This window comes from Tachyglossus aculeatus, chromosome 16 (genome assembly GCF_015852505.1).
Source record: "Tachyglossus aculeatus isolate mTacAcu1 chromosome 16, mTacAcu1.pri, whole genome shotgun sequence".
NCBI classification, from domain to species: Eukaryota; Metazoa; Chordata; class Mammalia; order Monotremata; family Tachyglossidae; genus Tachyglossus; species Tachyglossus aculeatus.
In genome coordinates this window covers 25,530,398-25,550,456 of record NC_052081.1, presented here as the reverse complement: position 1 = coordinate 25,550,456, position 20,059 = coordinate 25,530,398, and the positions used below count along the sequence as shown (strand labels likewise).

Sequence of the window (20,059 nt, the reverse complement as noted above, 5' to 3'; positions counted from 1 at the left end):
AAGATAGAATGCTATTTTTTAACCCCAAATGCCTTTTCATAAATTCTGAAAGCAAACCCAAAATATCTATTTTCATATTTCATAGAGAAGCAGCATGGCTCAGTGGAAAGATGCCCGGGCTTTGGAGTCAGAGGTCATGGGTTCAAATCCCAGCTCTGCCAATTGTCAGCTGTGTGGCTTTGGGCAAGTCACTTAACTTCTCTGTGCCTCAGTTCCCTCATCTGTAAAATGGGGATTAAGACTGTGAGCCCCATGTGGGACAACCTGATCACCTTGTAACCTCCCCAGCGCTTAGAACAGTGCTCTACACATGGTAAGTGCTTAACAGATGCCATCATTATTATTATTATTATTTTCATATTGGGTTCAACTACGTTAGAAAAAAAATGGACAAATATAAAGTCTTAGTGCGACAATCTTCCATGTAGGGCATACAATACTACGTCTTGAGCAAAAATGGATAATAGCAACTATTTTAATAATAATTGTGGTATTCATTGAGCACTTACTGTGTGCTAGCCACTGTACTAAGTACTGGGGTGGATACAAGCAAATTGGGTTGGAAACAGTCCCTGTCCCACATGGGGCTCACAGTCGCAGTCCCCATTTTACAGGCGAAGTAAATGAGGCAGAGAGAAGTGAAATGACTTACCCAAGGTCACACAGCAGACATGTGGCAGGGCTGGGATTAGACCACCAAACCTTTCTATCACGTAGTATAGTGCTCTGCACAAAGTGCTCAATATGATTAATTTTAAGTTTTAGTTTAATACTAAACTGGCCGCTATTTTCAATCAATCGTATTTATTTACTTATTTATTTATTTTGTTGCCCAAGTCAATATTTCTCTGTATTTGTTAGTCTTGGCCGAATGTTTCTTGCATTAGAAGAAATACTGAAATGCATACATTCCCAAAACTGGAAAAATAAATATATATTTTTCCAAAAAGCTATCACTTTTATGGTAATAAAAATCATCTCACAAAGTGTCCACCTAAATAAAGTTTAAAACCCCAGAGCGCCCACTTCTTCAACGTTGTCATTCCTCCCCCCCCGCCCGTCACCGACCCCTTAACCCCCATGTCCCTCTCAGATCTGGCAATCATCAAAATTACAAAACCAAAAGTTAATTCTTTGATGGAATGGCTCGAGGAAGATAGCAGCCTCAATTTATCAGTACTGGCAATCTTCCCTGAGTTAATGTAAAAAGGCTCCAATAGCTACACAGTTTTCCATTATTCCAGGGTCAGAACATAGCAAAACATTGTTAAAATGTTTTATATTATAATCTGTACCACTCCAGGATTATGATCACATAGCCTCAGTAGCATTACTGTTACCACAGGCAGGTCGTTCCACATTTAAATAGTACTGTATCTCCATTTGACAGATGAGGGAACTGAGGCCCAGAGAGGTGAGGTGAGTTGCCCAAAGTCACACAGCTGACAGTTGGCGGAGCCGGGATTTGAACCCATGACTTCTGATTTATTTTGTTAATGATGTACATAGAGCTTTAATTCTTTTTGTTCTGTTGACTCTCCATGTTTTGTTTTGTTGTCTGTCCCCCACTTCTAGACGGTGAGCCTGTTGTTGGGTAGGGACCTTCTCTAGATGTTGCCGACTTTTACTTCCCAAGTGCTTAGTACAGTGCTCTGCACACAGTAAGCGCTCAATAAATACAATGAATGAATCGATACATGATGCTGACAAATATACATCAGCTTTTTTTTTTATTCCAAAGGATTGTTTACAGATGCCACCCTCTTTACAGCATAGCATACATTTATTCTATCTCTTCCTTGGCAGGATTATCAGGAACTGCTTTCATCCTGACAAAGAACAGCAGTGAATTCCATCTGCAAACATGACGATCTCGGTTTTACAAATTATGCTGATTGATAGGAATTTGAAGATAAACAATCTGATCCAATCATTTGGTAGGTCCTACAAGAGACTTTACTCCTTGATACCCATGCCAGCCTTATTTTTGGAAATCAAATTATTTTCCTGCCTCAGATTTAGAAAGGAAATGACAAGGCCATTAAAAAAAAATCTTAGGTTCGCTGGGAATAAAAGTTTCCACAACAAAATACCTCTAGTAATTCAGGTGTAGAAAAATACATTTAGATGGGATGCTAATTAAAAAACAGATGGGAAGGTCAATATAAACAGTAACAACATACCTGAGAATACATGGGGACAAGGAATAATGGTTCTATTACCTTAAAGTTAAGCTCCTGATGGGCAGGGAATGTGTCTACCAACTCTGTTGAATATGCTCACCAAAGCTCTTGGTCCTGTGTTCTGGTAAGCACTTAAATACTATTGATTGACATAAGCACCGTCAAGAAAGTAATTTTTCACGTATACTTACGGGAAGCATCAGGGCCTAGTTAAAAAGCATGGGAATGGGAGCCATTAGACTTGAGTTCTAGCCTGTGTTTCACCACTTGCCTGCTAACATTGGAAAAATCACTTAACCTCTCTGTGCTCGTTTCCTCATTGTAAAATGGAGATAAAATACTTATTCCCTTTCCCTCTTGTGAGCTCGACCGGGACAAGGGACTGGGTACCAGCCCTTGGTTAGCAAAGGGCTTGGCACAAAGCAAGAACTGAACACATACGATCATCACTTTTTCATTTATATTTTTGAAAGGTTTAAATAATCAAATTCACACTCATTTACAAATATTAAATAGTTTCTATGGCTTTCTTCTTTAATCCTCCTATCCTGAAACTCTCCGTCTCCGGATCTCTCAGATTACTCTCATTTGTGACATCCCTCTCTTCACCTATCTAAATTCTCTAGGCAGCATTGGCCTTAACATAAAATGTGGGTTTTTAAAAATATACTTCATATTACGATCACCTCAAAGGCACAATTCCCTTTATTATTTAAAAAGTGTATTTTTCATCTTTCAAGATTCTATTTTAATTAGACTATTTTATTCAATATCAATAATCTGCAAATCTATTCTGTCTGAATGGTCACATTTCCTAAGACTTCAAGCGCTTCGGGGACAAATAAAACCGAGTAAGGAAGAGTTCACTCCTATTCATTTTTATCGTACGGCTTCATATGAGAAGACGCCGCCACAAAATGAGTTTCACCTAGGAACGTGTGTCTTTTGAACAGGTCAGTGTTGGTGGCCAGCACACAGAAACACCGCTCGCGGCGTTGTCGTTCTTGATGTTTGTAGTGCTGGGTATCACTTTCCCTTTTGTCTCCTTGTCTAAACTTTTGCTCAGTTTACCATGCCAGTCTGTCCTCCGCAACTGACTCTGTTTTCAGCTGGGATGCACCCTGGTCTCCGGCCGTGTCTCACTAAGTCCTTAAAATGCTTCCTCTCCCCTTCTCCCTTCCTTTCGCTCTCCGGAAAACAGCCGTTTGGGCGGTCCACTGCTGCTCATTCCCCTTCTACGTCCCACCCAGCGTGGCTGTGTTACGGTGAGTAGTTTTAGTGCTAGGATGGTGCTGCTATTTTAAGATGGATGTGTCACATTCCACGCGTATTTTCTAATTCCATATCTCCAACTCAAGTTTAGATCTGCCTTATTCTCCCAAGTTGAATATGTAGAACACGTGAATTAGGCAGGAAAACAGAGGAGCCGTGGGCTCCTTTTCTTGTGTCTGCTTTACGGCGGCAGCAGAGTAAGAACAAAGCATCCGTGTGAGGCCAGGGTACTCGTTTAACACAGAATCCCAAAGCCCACTCCCCCAGAAAGACTTCCTAACGAGCCCTAAACCACCTGGGCTCCCAACAGCCTCATCTCCTGCAAGGCAGGACGAAGCAGGAGCACAAAGTTGGCGTGTTCCTCCAGCACAAAAGCTGTCGCTCCGGAGCTAGATGGTCCAGGCCCTTACCTCTGCTCCAGCAGGGCAAGAGGTGATGAAGCAGTAGCCCCCAGGACCTTTCTAACATGGAAAAATTGGTGACTCGGGCCTGCCTTAAGACCCAGCTTCGGTTTGTTCCTGTGCAGGAAGACTATTTTTACAAACTTGAAAAGCCCGGGGAGGCCGAGATGGCTTGGAACTAAGCGCTACTTACCTTGAGCAGAGGGGAGCCCGCCGCCGTCCACCTCCCACATCCATTCTTCTGTCTTGAAATTGTTGCCTCGGCTTGACGGTTTTGCTGCTTGTCGACTGCCTGCCGTCCTTATCTGTCTACCCCGCCAAGATTGGGAATTCTAGGAAGGAAATCTTGCCTGATCTGTTATTTGTGACAACCTCAGCAGTTAGCACAGCGCTTGATACTTAGATATGGTATTTATTAAGTGCTTCCTAAGTCCAGCATATGGACAGAAACCTAGTAGGAGAGAGAACAAATGGTAATTTTAAAGTACCTAAGAAGGAAGTGATATTCTTATGTCAATCAACTGAATTGATTAAGAGGACTGAACTAAGCGGCTTAGGAATTGGTGGACACAGTCCCTGCATATGCATTTACAGTCTAGAGGGGGAGATAGACATTAAGATAAATAAATTACAGATGTAATAATAATAATAATGCTGGTATTTGTTAAGCGCTTACTATGTGCCAAGCACTGTTCTAAGCGCTGGGGTAGACACAAGGTAATCAGGTTGTCCCACGCGGGGCTCACAGTCTTCAACCCCATTTTACAGATGAGGTAACTATGCATGTTAAGTGCTTTGGGATTGAGGGGGTGAATAACAGGGGAAAATCCAAATTCAAGGGCAACCAAGAAGGGAGGGTGAGAAGAGAAAATGAGGGCTTTGTTGTTGGGGAAAGCCTCTTGGAGGTGATGATGATGGGCAGTGATCGCCTACCAGACATGAAGAGGGAGGGTGTTCCCGGCCAGGGGCAGGATGTGGGTGAGAGGGTGCCACCCAGATAGACGAGATCGAGGTACAGTGAGTAGGTTGGCATTAGAGGACTGAAGTTTGTGGGTTGGGTTGTAGTAGAAAATCAGGCAAGTAAGGTAGGATGGGACAGGTGATTCAATGCCCTGAAGCCTATGGTAAGGAGTTTCTGTTAGATACATGGGCAACCACTGGAGATTTTTGAGGAGTGGGGACACAGTGACCGAATGGTTTTATAGAAAATGATCTGGGCAACGGAGTGAAGTTTGGACCTTAGAAGGGAGAGAGACAGGAGGCAGGGAGGTCAGCAAAGAGAGTGATGCAGCCATCAAGCCGGGACAGGATAAATGCTTGGGTTAGCGTGATAGCAGTTTGGACGGAGAGGAATGCTGTGAAGGTTGAACCAACAAGATCTGGTGGCAGACAATCTTCTAGACTGTGAGCCCACTCTTGGGTAGGGACCATCTCTATATGTTGCCAACTTGTACTTCCCAAGTGCTTAGTACAGTGCTCTGCACACAGTAAGCGCTCAATAAATACGATTGAGTGAATACATGGGTTGAATGAGATGAGTCATAGATAACACCAAGTTTACGGGCTTGTGAAACAGGGAGGATGGTAAGCGCTTAGTACAGTGCTCTGCATACAGTAAGCACTCAATAAATACAATTGAATGCTGTCTCAATAGGTACTGTCTCTAGGGATGGGAAAGTCAGAGAGAGGACAGGTTTGGGTGGGAATATGAGTAGTTCTGTTTTGGACATAATTAGGTCTGAGGTGTCGGCGGGACATCCGAGGGGAGACGTCCTGAAAGCAGGAGGAGATATGAGACTACAGAGGAGAGAGATGTAGATTTGGGAATCATCCAAAAATTTGCATTTTGGGAATATGAGCTCAATGTGGGTTTTAGATGGAATGGTAAATTAAAGGATAAAAAAACCCTTAAGGCATCCAACTGGAAATAGGCCAACGGGACCTGTTATCCTCAGAGAAAGTTTGGGTTCCCCTAGATGTAAATTTCATTGTACAAAACCAAAATTAAGCTAGGAAATCAAGTAAGAACCTCTAGACTAAGCTTTAATATGATCAGCACTAGCTTGGAAGCTCCCTGAGGGTAGGGATAGTGTCTACCAATTCTATCTTACAGTGCCCTCCCATGCACTTTAGTACAGTGCTCTGCACACAATAAGTCCTCGAAAAACACCACTGATTGATTGATCAATAAATACTGAATAATTAGCAGGGATCAGGCTTACCTTAATTATAAGAACACAGCATCAGGTAGTTGTTCATTTTACAATTCTTAAATTTTACCTAGAAGACATGTACAATCACACATGCCAGGTGCTATTATATTTCTTGTCTTGTTTCATACCTTCCCTGTCTTTCAAATGTGTCATTTCTTCTCTTCGTAGGTCTACATAAATATCAGGGACCTAATTACAACATGTAAAGGGTAAAACGAAAGTGGGAGAACACATTACCAACTGCTTAAAGGTGAGTTTCTGATGCATTTTACGTTCTACACCCTCAACACCATTTTTTGTACAAATACTAGAATTTTACACTGCAGCATTTCTAAGGTAGGTCTAAGCAAAATTTCCTGCCTTGCTCCTGGTCACAAGGATATGTTAAGTATGAGGTCCTTGAAAAACTTGACACAGCCGCAAGATCTACAAACAGGTGGCCAATCTTTGATCACACACACAAAACATACACACAGAACCAAAGTACTTCATTTTACTAAAACACGAATATGGCTGAAGAAATTGACTTCCCCAGGTCTCAACAAAAAAACTGAAGTACAACCAAACTTAGAATAATATTTGTCTTGTCTCCAGACTATAAAAAGTACCTGAGAATGAAGGCAAAATGAATATAATAAATATGAACATAAATGATCCTTTCTTCAATTATTCTAAGTTACATCTTTACTCAAAGCCTGTTTTTGAAGACTGGGAAGAAACACTATTCTCTTTCAATTCTGTTAAGAGTCAAAGTCCACTGGAAAGCTCATGCCACTTCTTCCATTTTTAAAGATACATCTGCTCCTCATTCAAGCCAAATTGCTTAAAAACAACAGGTTTGACCCTCCAAGTGCATAATCAGTTTCTTAAATATAAACCCAGCCCTTTAGATTGCATGAACTCTTTCAGAGTGCTAGGCTAACACTATAGATTCGCGCAGTTTTCCTATTAAGCGAGGGTATGTTCTTGCAAAACTTTGGGCTAAGGAAAATTCACACTGAGGTATTCACGTGTTCCGATACCACATACGTGAGCAAAAGCAGTTTCTCAGATTCTGCGGTAAACCAGGCTCCGACAGGTGCAAGTCGGAAGAACGCGCCTCAATTTCCTAGTCACATTCGACCCCAAAAATATATTTTAAACAAGCACTATGGCATAAGTGGATGAACAGTAAGTAGAAAGCTAATCACCTGGGCCTCCAAATTACTCTAAACAAGACCAACCTTGTAAAAAGTTTCACAGAACCAAAACTTCCATCAGTTCTGGCACCAGCTAAACCAAATCTGCTTGGTTATCGAAAGCGTTGTTCCCAACTGCTGTAAATAATTGTCCTGCTAACAGTACTGTAAATTGTAGCACTGCACTGGCACACTCAGTTACGGTCAAATGGCTTCAATTTTATATAACACAACTCCAACTTTTCATTCAGAGTGATTTAGAACCGACAATCACCCAGTTTTGCCTGAACCTGTTTTCACCATGCGCGTCGGCTAGGACAGTTACATAAACCTTGAGTACAACAGCCTGAGTACTGGACTTCATGAGACCTGGGGGTATCTGATTGGAGGTCTTTACATTTTAATTTTCCCAAACCAAATTCTTTTTATGTAATATTTTAAATTTCACCCTATACCCCAGTACCGCCAGCTGTACGGTATTCTAGACTGAAAGCTCATTGTGGGCAGGGAATGTCTACCAACTCTGTTGTACTGTACTCTCCCAAGCGCTTAGTACAGTGTTCTGCACAGATTAAGAACTCAACAGATACACTGATCACATTAATGGGCTGCATTTGGCAGGGGGTGGGAGCTCAAACAAGAGTAAAAAATGTCCAGTGCTCAAAGAGAAACTAAAGGCTTTTCTTTTCCAAAAACTCAAAGGGAATCTATTTGAACATAATTGTATATTGCACTTTAAATTATTTTATAGAAATATTTCAGACAGATGTGAGGCAATGCAGAAAAATCAGCTTCAAGGAGTGTAAAGTATCACCTACATTGCTTCTTATTCGGAACAAATGCCTTCACACCAAGCATCTAGAGATGAGTCCACTTGCTGTATACTCACCTCCTAGTAAAGAGAATGTTGAAAATTTTAGATTTTAGGGCTAAATAGGAAGTATCACTACATAAAAAAAATGACGAAACAGATTAAGTCGTATAAGTCAGTCTTTATTGAAAGACTTTCTTCAAATCTGGTTTACAACTTTGGCATAAGTTATACGCCAGTGACTTTGGCCACTTATTGCCAATGTTCTTTGAAATCAACTTGTGATGACATGGGGATAGGTACTGATAAATAGACTCCTGGAGCAATGAGGATGGCTGATCAAAACACGTCACGGTGATAACCTCCACAAAAGTCTGGACGAGGTTTTCCGTGCCAACGGCAATCTCTGTTGAGATATGAACACTATCAAAAAGAAAGGAAACCATTCTTATTTAGGATCTCGGCAGTACAGAATCCTCCCGTTAGTCCACAGCTGGGAAACACTAAAATCTGTGGTAGCCTAAGTATGTTTTGAAAACAAACGGTACCATTGTTGACAGCTTGATAAAAAAAAATGGTCACCTAAATATTGCGAAACGCTTTTCACGGACAGAGATCACGGAATCTCCTTTAGACTAAAACCAAGGACACTTCAGTCGCACGCCCATTTAGGGTTGGTGATGTACCTGCAGCTCTGAATTTTTTTTTATTAAATTCTAGCATACACCTGTACACGCGGACATCGGCATTCAACCAAAGTAATGACCTAACTCGGTATCTTTTGATATAGAGCAGCAATTCACTCAGAAAAGGCTATCCTGGCAGATCGAGCAGGAGAACTCAGGTGTACCTGGCTTCCGCCAGCTGCTCCGTTTCAACAGAAATGCCTTCAGCTCTTGGGGTCAAATACAAAATATTTTTAAAGCCCCAGAATCCCTCAGAATACCTGAACAGAAGACAGTCGGGCAGTTTTTGGAACAGAGGAATGTAGATGCGCTGACTAGTGTTTCTTTTGTAACTCCTCCCATTCAAATTAAGGTCACCTTACTCGATGGCTAAATATATTTCCTTAGTTTTTGATGCCTTCTGCCTTAATACTACAGTGTATTCAAGAATCACAGCTGAAACAGTTGCACCCTGTAGCTGCCACACACCACGCACATGGGGATCTATCCAAATGCAATTCTGGTTCAGCTACAAATTCATGGAGGCAGTTTTTCCCGGGCCAACTACAAAATGATTCATAAATAGCTCCCGGTTAGTTCTTAAAACACCTTCACTATTTATCCGTTTACACACTCAGTATACAAGCAACCCAGCCTCTTTACAAGTTCATCACATGCAAACCACCCATAAAGACAAAAACTTCCATTAAAAAATAAAAAAAAAAGTCACAACTCAGCGTACTGCTTCAACTGCATCTCCATTTACCAAATGGCACATTGAATAGTCTAAAATAAGATGTTTTAACAATCTTGTTAAAAAATTCTTGGGCAAAATATTTCTAGACTTAAAAAACACCCCAAGACTTTTCAAAACACTCATACTATACAACTTATAGGAACCTTGAAATAGGTTTACAAGGTTTTTAAACCAAGGTATTTACATACCAAATATGTAAAGCAACAAATTTCAACTTTCTAGTGACATTAAAATGCACTGATGCATTAAAGATTTATGAAATTAAAATTAAGGCTTTCTTTGTATAGTATTTTATGCAATTTTACATAGTAGCCAACTTTGGAAACATCAGTCTTGCACATTCTTGTCAGTCCACTGCTTCTCGAGCAGCAGAATGTATTAGGTATTACTTTGAATAATTACATTGCTACTTCTAGGTTTGAGCATGCTTTTAAAACATCGTAGTTATTAAATATTTACAATGTGGTAGCTTTCAAACTTTATGTAAAAGCACAAGTATGACTGCCTGACTAAAAAAACCACCATACTTGCAAAAAACATTTCTCAAAATTAAATTCAGTTTACTACATTTTTTAATAAGCAAAACATCTCTGAAGTTTAATATGTGCCTGAATGTGGACCGCAGAATTTACTCAAGTAACTCAGACAGTACTCTTCTTCAGTTTCGATTGCAATATTTCTGCATCAATCAGGCTTCAGTTTCTTTAGGTGTATAAAAAATTAAATATTCTTTAAAAATTACTTCAAGATTATCTATGTCTTCTGAATGACACTTGTTTCTGCTGAAAGAAGAAATACTGTCTTACATAACATTTGGTCCACCATTAAAAAGAAGGTTCAGGATTTAGGTTCAAATTAAAGAGAGTCTCACCGTATTTTAAATTCCCAATTTTTTTTTCGTTTTCTTTTTTTTTTTCTTAAACACAGTGATGTCAAACACTGAAGACAGAACAGAAAAAAATGGAATGGTAATCTGAGAATTAAAATTCATAAGCCATTTCTCCTGCTACTATATCAAAATTTGTAGTCAGAATTGTCTTTATTGACTTTATTTTCATTTTTATACACAAAGAAAATTCATGTTCATCTCCATCATGAACAAAAAAGGCAGAACTAGAAGACATTTGTGTTCTTCACCAAAGCAAAGCTGTGCTAAAGGTTCCAAACATTTCCATTTTTAAAATAAATATTTCCGTTTTCCGATGTCTGCGTTCCCGTCTTCAGCGTGTCACTGGAAACTGAAGCCTATCGTGAATTATCCTTTTGTTTGAACAGAGTCCCAGCTCACTGTGTTTGGTAACTTGCCATACCATATCCAGCTTGGTTAGGTATTACAGGGGCAGCTTGTCCTTGAGCAGGCTGAGCACCGAATCCACCCATCCAGGCCGCAGATGGAGATTGGCTTTAAACGAACACAGTTTTTTTTTTACATTATTTAACAATGAGAATACGAATGTCATTTTAATTTCCCGTGGCTTAACATAACTCCCTCCTGTAGAAAATACATGAAGTCGGACCTATCAGACTATAGCTAGTACAAAAAAAAGCTTTTTAAAACCATTAAGCAGATTTTTAAATTAGAGAAATAACCCAGTTAGAACTCACCACCTGAAACCCATCAAAACATTCCTGAAAATGCAACGTGTAACGTAATTCAAGATCGCTGGGCTCCAAACTTGCTTTCAGAGATAAAAGAAATACTGCAAAAACTACCAGGCACTACCTACCTACCAAATACATTTTTAAAATATAAAATCATGGGACAGTGAGTTGAGACTTTAAGGACAACTCAAATGAACTAGCAAAAGCAAGGCAAGACTGAAAAATGGAAAGTGGAGGGCCATTAAGGCAGGCTGTAGCTTTTCTCGTGCGTTCACGCCAACCCATCTCTTGTTTTTGGTCAGCAAAGGTAATGACTTTGGAGAGATGGGGTGATGCAGGGTGATGTAAGCAGGCCCAGCAATGTGTGGCTTTACAAAGTAGGCAGAAAAAAAAGGACAATAAACACATCTTTACATATTTGGTATTTCTCTCATGCCTCAAGTGATACTGATGCAACAGCTTAAAAAAAAAAAATCACTGAATCCTAATACTACTACGGAATCAAAAAATCTTGGCTTAATTCACTAACGAAAATTTTCACTAATTCATCTTCTGGGAGCTTGGATATAGCCACAAACTTGTCTGACAAAATATTAAGTTTCGGGGTTACCACAACAAAATTTAAACTTACTCTACTCCAAATCCTTGCTGGTTCCACGCTTGTCCGTACATTCCATAAGATGGTACTTGCCACCCATTAGCCATATATTGTCCATATTGTTGTGGATTTCCATACACTTGGCTCCACTGGCCCCACTGACTGTAGTCAACCTAAGAAAAATCAAATAACACGCCAGATTAAAGTAGGAAAATCTTAATCATAACTGCTTATTTGGCAAAATGAGAACAAGGCGGTCTTTAAATTACATCTATTCGGGCCCCTTTATCTGCACAGCACTGTGCTTTGCACTGCTGTAAAAAGACAGGTAACGGGAAGGTGATTTCCATCACCACCACGTATGTACATATCAACTTAGACACCATTTATTCATTCACGGATTTACTTTTCCATTAAAATTCTCAACTAAAAACCTGTACAAAGACCACAAATGTATAAATTATTTTCCCGCTCCCTCTGGATCTACAATTTATGTTGAGCAAACTCTCCCATTAGATTGTAAGAGCAAGGACCGTTTCTTTTACTTTTTTCCTTCTCTCCGAGCTGCCCACGTGGTGCTCAAATTCTTACGAATGCAGAAAAGGAACAGACTTAAACCTAATGACCTATATGAAGAAACGGTAAGACAAGGTCGTCTTTGAAAGGTTTTCTTTTGGTCTTTTCCCATAAAGTTACCCTTTCCTTTTACTGTAGCCGTTAAGTACCCAGTATAATGCTCTGAACACAAGTAGGTGCCCAATAAAGACTAATGAATCAACTCGTTTATGATTATATATGCCATGATGATGCTGCAAGACCAGTCAGTGAATTTTCAACTAAATTGTGCTAGAAAAATATTTAATTAGGCCCAAAAAGATGAAGACCTCATTACCTCATTTTATAGACGAGGTAACTGAAGCGCAGAGACGTGCAGTGACTCACCCAAGGCCACACAGCAGACAAGTGGCAGAGCTGGGTTAGAACCCATGCTCTACCTACTATGTCACGCAGCTTCTAAAGCTGATATAATGCTTTAGAGAAAGGAAGTGGCAGTGTGTCTACTTAATTAAAAGACGTGGAAATGCAGTAAAATATCGTCGTTCTTGGCAGCCAGACAGGGTTTGTAAAATGACAAACTGTATGAGACACCAGCAAAAGGTTTTTTCTACTGCCAATACTTATTAAAAATAGAAATAATTAATTGCAACTGAGTAAAAATAATTCTGGATGGACATTATCATTTGAGGGCTACTGAAACCAATTTAGTTAGATCATATGTAGAATGCCAGGAATTACCTGTTAGATCATATGTAGAATGCCGGGAATTATCTGAAGGCCTGCATTTGGACAATTCACCCATTCTGCTATCTTTATGACTGATAATCCCATCAGTTGACCAAATCAAACGGGAAACTTTTCTAAAACACACTCTTGAACTTGTGTTTTCTAAACAAAAAGCCCTTCCAAAAAGTCTTCTGGAAAAGCCACTGAACAGAAGATACGGCATTCAAACATATAAGGAGCCAAGAAAAATGCATTACCTGCTGGAAGTTTTTAGTCATGTCTGGTGATTCTTTGCCCCAGTAGCATTTAACAACATGCCCTTCGATTGTAGTGCCGTTTACTGAAACAATGGCATGGGCCGCGCTTTCGTGGGTTGAAAACCTAGAAGGCAAAGTAGAGAGCCAAAACATATACTTTTTTTTTTTTAAATCAAAAAGATGAACATCGTCATGCACCAAACAGCCACTTTGAATTCCTACGTCTTGAGGGATTAATCGTGTGAACCCCTTAGAGATATCAAATGTCAGGCCCATTGGCGCCCATAACTGAGTAACCCTGGCATCTTCTCTCCCATGCCGAGGAATTTCCCAATCTGTGGCTTCTCCTTACCTCCTGCGACTCTCCCTCCCCGTCACCCCCAGGAAGTTCCCCAGCAGCCCATGAGAGGCCAGGCCATTTCCTGAGGAATGCCACGAGCAGAACAGCAATAGGAAATGACCGGGAAGAATGGGCCGCGGGGAAATCATCCGGGGAGGAAAAGGGATTGGAAGGTGGGGGTGAAGGAAGCCCTTCACAGCTGGCTAGCAAGAGATGCCAACAACTGCAAATCTATGCGGGCAACTGCACCCTCACACAAATTCTCGCTTCACATTCACACCCACAATCTACTTGAAAAGAGACAGACACCTCCGAGGAAGGGCCTGGCAGGGGAGGTTAAGGCTGGGATGAAATCTGCTTCAGCGATATTTTCAATCCGTACTGAACAGGGCATAGTGGAGGACGACTCTTTAAAAAAAAAACAAACTTCAAGTACAGTGGCACCCGAACTCTGAGCCCCACGGGAGCGAGAAGGGATGAATCTAGGGGTGGGGTAGGGGAAATCAAATCTGTGGCCTTTCCCTTCCTGGTGGCTATAGGGCCACCATATCCAGAAAACCCCGCTGGCTTCCCCAGCCCGCCGCCCCTCCTCAGAGTCGGGCCTTCTTTTCCAGGGACATCCGCAACGCGGAAAGTCTGGCAGCAACGCCAGCCACAGAGGCTAAGTGCGGGAGGCTACTGTTGCCATCATCCCAACCAGATGGGCTGAAATCCCGGCACAGAAACGACAGGATGGGAACTCTGCCAACCAGGAGTAGAGAGCAGGGCAGTGGCTACAGGGACTCCATTACCCTGCACAACAGAACATGTAATTGGAAGTGCCGCTCACCACCGGCCGGCTCTGGGCTGACTCAGGTGAGAGCTGAGCCCAAAAGCTGGTCCTTCCCTCCGTTCGAGAGAAACGAGTGCTTGCCTCCACTTAGGTACGTGTATGTCTGACCAAGTAAATTAAGGTATTTATCGAGTACTTACTATGTGTTAAGCGCTGCGCTAGATGCAAGATAATCAGATCGCACACAGTTCCTGTCCCACATGGAGCAGAGAGGAAGGCAGGTATTTATTTCTGCTAGTTTTACCACAAATACTCCCACAGTCCTCCTATAAAGCGGGGGTTGCATTCTTGCAAAACCCTGCAGTGAGGAAAACTTCCACGGTAGTATTATCCCATTCCAAAACCGTGCGCACAAACTGTTTCTTTCGACACCACACTGTGCCATGCCCAGATAAGCTCACCTTGTCCCTAAATCCCCTATAGTCTAACCAAAACACACGCGTCACGGAAGAGCTGAGCACTAGAACACGGCAGTCAGGGCTGCACATTTTCAAAGCTGGTGCCAATTTAATCCAAAAAAAGTAAACAAATAAAAGGATAAACCAAGTAGAACTACTGACTTTTAAAGAGCAACCTTACCTGACAAATGAATAACCTTTTTCTGGAAAAACTCGTATTTCCATAATTTGCCCGAAAGGCGAAAATGTCTGTCTCATAAGTTGATCTGAAAGATACGCACCATTCGTAAATACAAGCCTGACAAGAATCTCACAGATCAAAAGCCCCCGCTAGAATGACACGCGAAGTATGACACCATACCTGTTAATCCAGAGGCAATTCCCCCACAGTACACCGTACAGTTTTTTGGACTTGACTGATTTACTACATCTTCGAATCTCAACTGCTTCGTGCTATCTACGAACGGGAAGACAACAGCGATATGATCAGTTGCCGCAAAGATGAAATCCTACACGAGGCCCCAAATTTTGCAAAAAAAGAATCCACCGGAAGCAACACGAGCACCGTCAAAATTTTATTTCTAAAACGCATCGCCGCGGGCGACTTAATTTAGCCACTTTGACCTCACTGGAAAGCGAAGTTTAAAGACTTATCCCTGGGGAGTTTTTAAAGAGTGGATAGTAGCTCTCTTGAGATTGGCACCAGATTTGGGGGCGACGGGCAGCCGTAGCTAGCCCGCCCTTGCCCTCGGAGCAGAGGTGGTAATGGTTGGATCCCTGACACTGACCCACTTGGTTCCTAAGGCTGGTGGGTGTCACTACGCACCTGCTTCCATCCGCCAGACCCCGCAGCCCCACGCCCCGTCGAATAATGTGCGGTAGGGGGATGGCCAGGGAGGGGCATGCTAAGCAGCAAGGAGTCAGACCCACCTGGAGGCATCCTTGGCATTTCCCCCAGGGAAAGGGGCTCAGCATGAGGCTGAGTTTTTCCACGGGCCCTCCTCAGGGGGTAGGGATGTGACGCTGGGTTCCCCAGAAGAGGACAACAGCCCCCCTGCAACACCAAGCGGTGAGGAGACAGAGCCGACTCTCAGCCCCGGGGCCCCCCCGGCGTCCCGTGAAGCAGCAGCGTGAGCAAAAGATATGACCTGGTGGGCGGTGGGAAGGGTTCTGGGAGGCCTAGGTCTAACAGGCAAAGGAAATCGCAAGCCCACGGTCCCCCAGCCCAGCAAGGAACACCTAAACTGAGGCACTGGAGGAGAAAAAGGAGGGAGATAACTGAGCACCTACCGCGTAAAGAACCCTTCCCTTCTCCTTCACCTCTCCCCTCCCACCTCCCCTCCTCCAGTGCCGTCCCAAGTTTAGCCCACCCTCATATGAAAAGCTGGCACTCTAATTCTAGTCCAATATTAGGGTCTGGACCGATGCAAATTAAATCGATCAATGGTATTTGAGCTCTTACTGCGTGCAGAGATCTGTACTAAGCTCTTGGGAGGGTACAACTGAGTGCGGAAGGCATTCCCCGCCATAACCAATTTCACAGTCCGGAGGGGGAGACAGAAATCAGCAGAACTGTGGGAAACGTGAGCCCCGCGAAATAAGGAGTCTTACTTTCTTGTGTGGTTTTAGGAGCAGGCGGTTTACGCGTGGCCCAGTTGGTTCTTATCTGACGGCCTCCCAACCACTGACCTCCCATATGCACAATTGCATTTTCTGCATCCTGTAATCAACAGAGTAAGCAAATGAGAGTTCAAAATTATGAGAAGGAAATGGTTAGAACGTACACTTCTCTGTCAGAATTGCTACATCGGCAAAAATCAAGGCTTGAGAGAAAGCTAACTGGTAATAACTAAACACGAAGATGATAAGAGTTTCTAAGATGACTTCAACTTCAAAGAATGTTTTCTGAATCATTCACCTGCATTTTAGGGAGAAAGCTGAATTTCTTTAGACTGCTTAAATCCAAGAGACTTAAAAGGGATTTCAGGATATTAAAATTATGCAGAACATACAACCAGAGATAGGCTTATGCTTATGTCATTTAGGTTTTATCATTCAAATATTTAATGCATTTTTCTCCCCATCACCATAAATGAAAAATATGCCTGACAAGACTGATACCAAGAGGCACGGTTTTATATAAGCTCTGCCAGTATATAGCCAGTACTTGTATCACCATGCGAAACTGATGAATTATAGAACAAATTACTACCTTCATCATTTGAAAAATGTAAAAAAGAACTGTAGAGAGTGAACTAAAGCCTGTCAAAATTAACGAAGGTTTGTTAGATCCCTAGACTCCTATTTTTCTTTACGATTCCTAACAGCTAAGGATCTACAGTTTTCACACATTCATCCTTAAAGTGCTCCCTTCTTAGTAGTAGTATTTATTAATTGCTTACTGTGCACAAAGCGCTGTACTAAGTACTGGGAAAGAAATAAATGGATGAGGTACAAATGATCTCTGGCCCCCAAGAACAAAGTTTTCCCAAGTATAAGCTTATAAAAAAAATATTTGAGTGGCAAACATCAAAACGGGAGGAAAAAATAAGAGAGAAATAAAAAGATCCAAAGAGTGGCTTCTTAGTAGAGGCTGAATGACATCTACAAAGACAAAATTAGAAAGGTTAAAATATTTATTCTGTCTTGAGCACAGAAGTAATTTTAATAAATACTTTTGTCAGAAATTTAACGCTCAGTTTTATTTTAGTATACAGAGAATAACAACCTCAGCTATGATGCATTTTTACGATAATAAATTTTATGAGCTACTACCACTTGCCTGCAATTTGAACCCTGTCTAAAATGTAAAATTTATAATTGAGCTAACTCACCAGTTTGTTATAAAACGATACGAAGCCATAGCCTTTCGATTTTCCAGTTGCCATATCTTTAACTACCCGAGCATCCCTGTGAAAAGAAGCACAGCTAAATGAGGGAAATAATAGAAACCATCAAAATAAAAACTAAAAGGAACCACACACACTGTATTGTGAGCTTATGTTTTAAATCAATTTTCTGTTAGCCCTAATTAACTATAGCCATTTCTGACCTTTCCCTATTGCTTCTTTACCTGTTAGAAAAAAGCAGTAGGACAAAAACATGTAAATAAACATGCAACCTATCAATATAGCCTGTGCTTTTCTAAAACTAAATGATCAAATTTGAAGATTAAAAGGAACAAGTTTCCTTTTCAAATATTCTATTGACTAGGGTCCTCTAAGGTTTACTTGTCTATAAATTAACTGTAACAGTTCTAACTACTTTACCATGCAATTTCTAAATAGTTAAATGTCTTCTGCCTAGTGATACAAAGTATATGAAATATTAAAAAATTGAAAAAGAGGAAAAAAATAGGAATTAAAAAGGCATACATGGCCTGTTAACAGATTTCTTTATTTTTCTTGGTCAATTCTCTACCATCATTTTGGAGTTTGGGCAGCTGTAAATTTTGAAAAATTGACATTTTCAGAAATTTAAGAAAGGAGAATAAAAAACTAACAACAATGCTAAGCACACCAGTACGAAAACAACAAATTTACACAGAAATTTTAGTGAGTAAGTTAAAATGATTGGAAATATAGAACTGCACTGAATATAGAATGTTAAAATGTAAATACTAAAATATGTATATATAAATAATGTATAATAAGAATAAAATAGAAATGAGAAAAAAATCTACAACTGAGTTCCAGTGTGCACAGTTCCTTGCAGTTAGCCTTCAAGATCCTGTCCATTCTTATGAGCAATTCTGCAAAATAACCAGAATGCTATTACTTTTAATTGTGACTTGGACTTTAGAAAAACTGCAGGTCTCAGGTATAAAATCAAAATCGAGAAACAGCAACCTGTATTATTCGTTTTACACTGATTTTTAAAAACAGCACTACTTACCACATTAAGAGATAAAAAGCAAAGCAAACACCAAAACAGAAGATTAAAAGTTAAGGCTTTTTTGATCCATTAAAGATTATATGTACAGAATAAAATGTGCAGTAAAAGTGACACATTATTTGCCAAAATAAATTCCTGTAATGTAGTACATATTTGTGCTGTGTTAATTTCAAGAATCTACAAACTAAACAATACAAAACTGCTTTCACGCAGTATGAGACGCATCATTTAATTCGAAAAATTATACGTTTTACACCATTTGACCAAAGAACAAAATTGTGACATTTACTCTACGTTGAGAAAAACCAGACTGCAATCACTCTCCAACAGCAAAAAGAGATTAACGACCGCAAGATAACTTTTAATGATTTTACTAAGCATTCCATGTTTATAACTTAGGGACTCTAGAGCTAAAAAGATTACTAATTTGTACTTTTAGATTTCAATACGAAAATATGGCATTACTTTCGATCAAGATTAATATATGGAGTTTAAGTCATGGAACCCTGGGATTTTACCTTGGCCTTTTGTTCTTTAAAATGTTTATGTGTGAGTTATTTAACTTGACTAAGCCATCACCACTTTCCTCTACATTTTAAAGGCTAAAAAAAGGTGAACCACAATTTACTTATTGATTATTCACTAGAGAACCTGTTTGCTGTTGAAGAATAGAATTACGCTTAGAAACGCAGACACATTATGCACAGAATAAGATACAGACACAACCCCAAGAACATTAAATTCCATATTTACATTTTAATACATTTATGAAAACTTTTAAGCAATGCTAACTTGAAAAAGAAAACTATACTTCAGACAATTATATACTGCGCAATTTTTCCTGGCAAAACTGATACTTACGATATTTTACCAAAAGGAGCAAATGCTGACTTGATATCTTCTGTTGTTATTTCTGGGCTTAAATCCCCAACAAATACATGGAAGTGATCTGAAAAAAAAATGTTGCGGGGTTTTTTTTAAATAACACTGATGGTGTTTGTGAAGCGCTTACTATGTGCAAAGCACTGTTCTAAGCGCTGGGGAGGATACAAGGTGATCAGGTTGTCCCAGGTGGGGCTCACAGTCTTCATCCCCATTTTACAGATGAGGTAACTGAGGCACAGAGAAGTGAAGTGACTTGCTCCAAGTCACACAGCTGACAATTGGCAGAGTCCGGATTTGAACCCCTGACCTCTGACTCCAAAGCCCGTGCTCTTTCCACCGAGCCACTCTGCTTCTCTAGATGAATTAACATATGAATTAACATATGAATAACATATGAATTATTAGATATCAGTATATAGGGTAGGAAGAAAACACAAAAAAGTTGGCCCTAAACACAGGGCCGTAAACAAATGCTACGGGAGTACTTAC

The 20,059-nt window shown here is 40.6% G+C and overlaps 1 protein-coding gene across 5 annotated transcripts in view; it reads right to left on the bottom strand.

The window, feature by feature from the left end:
• Window positions 1-8,219: 8,219 nt before the first annotated feature.
• The window catches only part of TIAL1 (TIA1 cytotoxic granule associated RNA binding protein like 1), a 31,943-nt gene continuing 20,103 nt past the window's right edge, over window positions 8,220-20,059 (bottom strand). For 3 of the 5 annotated variants that reach the window (XM_038758095.1, XM_038758094.1, XM_038758096.1), the window contains exons 5-12: window positions 19,547-19,634; window positions 17,626-17,701; window positions 16,403-16,511; window positions 15,153-15,248; window positions 14,973-15,057; window positions 13,222-13,345; window positions 11,714-11,853; window positions 8,220-10,882 (exon numbers count right to left, since the gene is read on the bottom strand). In XM_038758095.1, the coding sequence (XP_038614023.1) occupies window positions 10,765-10,882; window positions 11,714-11,853; window positions 13,222-13,345; window positions 14,973-15,057; window positions 15,153-15,248; window positions 16,403-16,511; window positions 17,626-17,701; window positions 19,547-19,634 (836 nt within the window). In that variant the 3' untranslated portion in view covers window positions 8,220-10,764. Of the gene's footprint in view, window positions 10,883-11,713; window positions 11,854-13,221; window positions 13,346-14,968; window positions 15,058-15,152; window positions 15,249-16,402; window positions 16,512-17,625; window positions 17,702-18,165; window positions 18,240-19,546; window positions 19,635-20,059 lie in introns of those variants that run through there. The other 2 variants (XM_038758097.1, XM_038758098.1) reach the window with 2 other exon arrangements.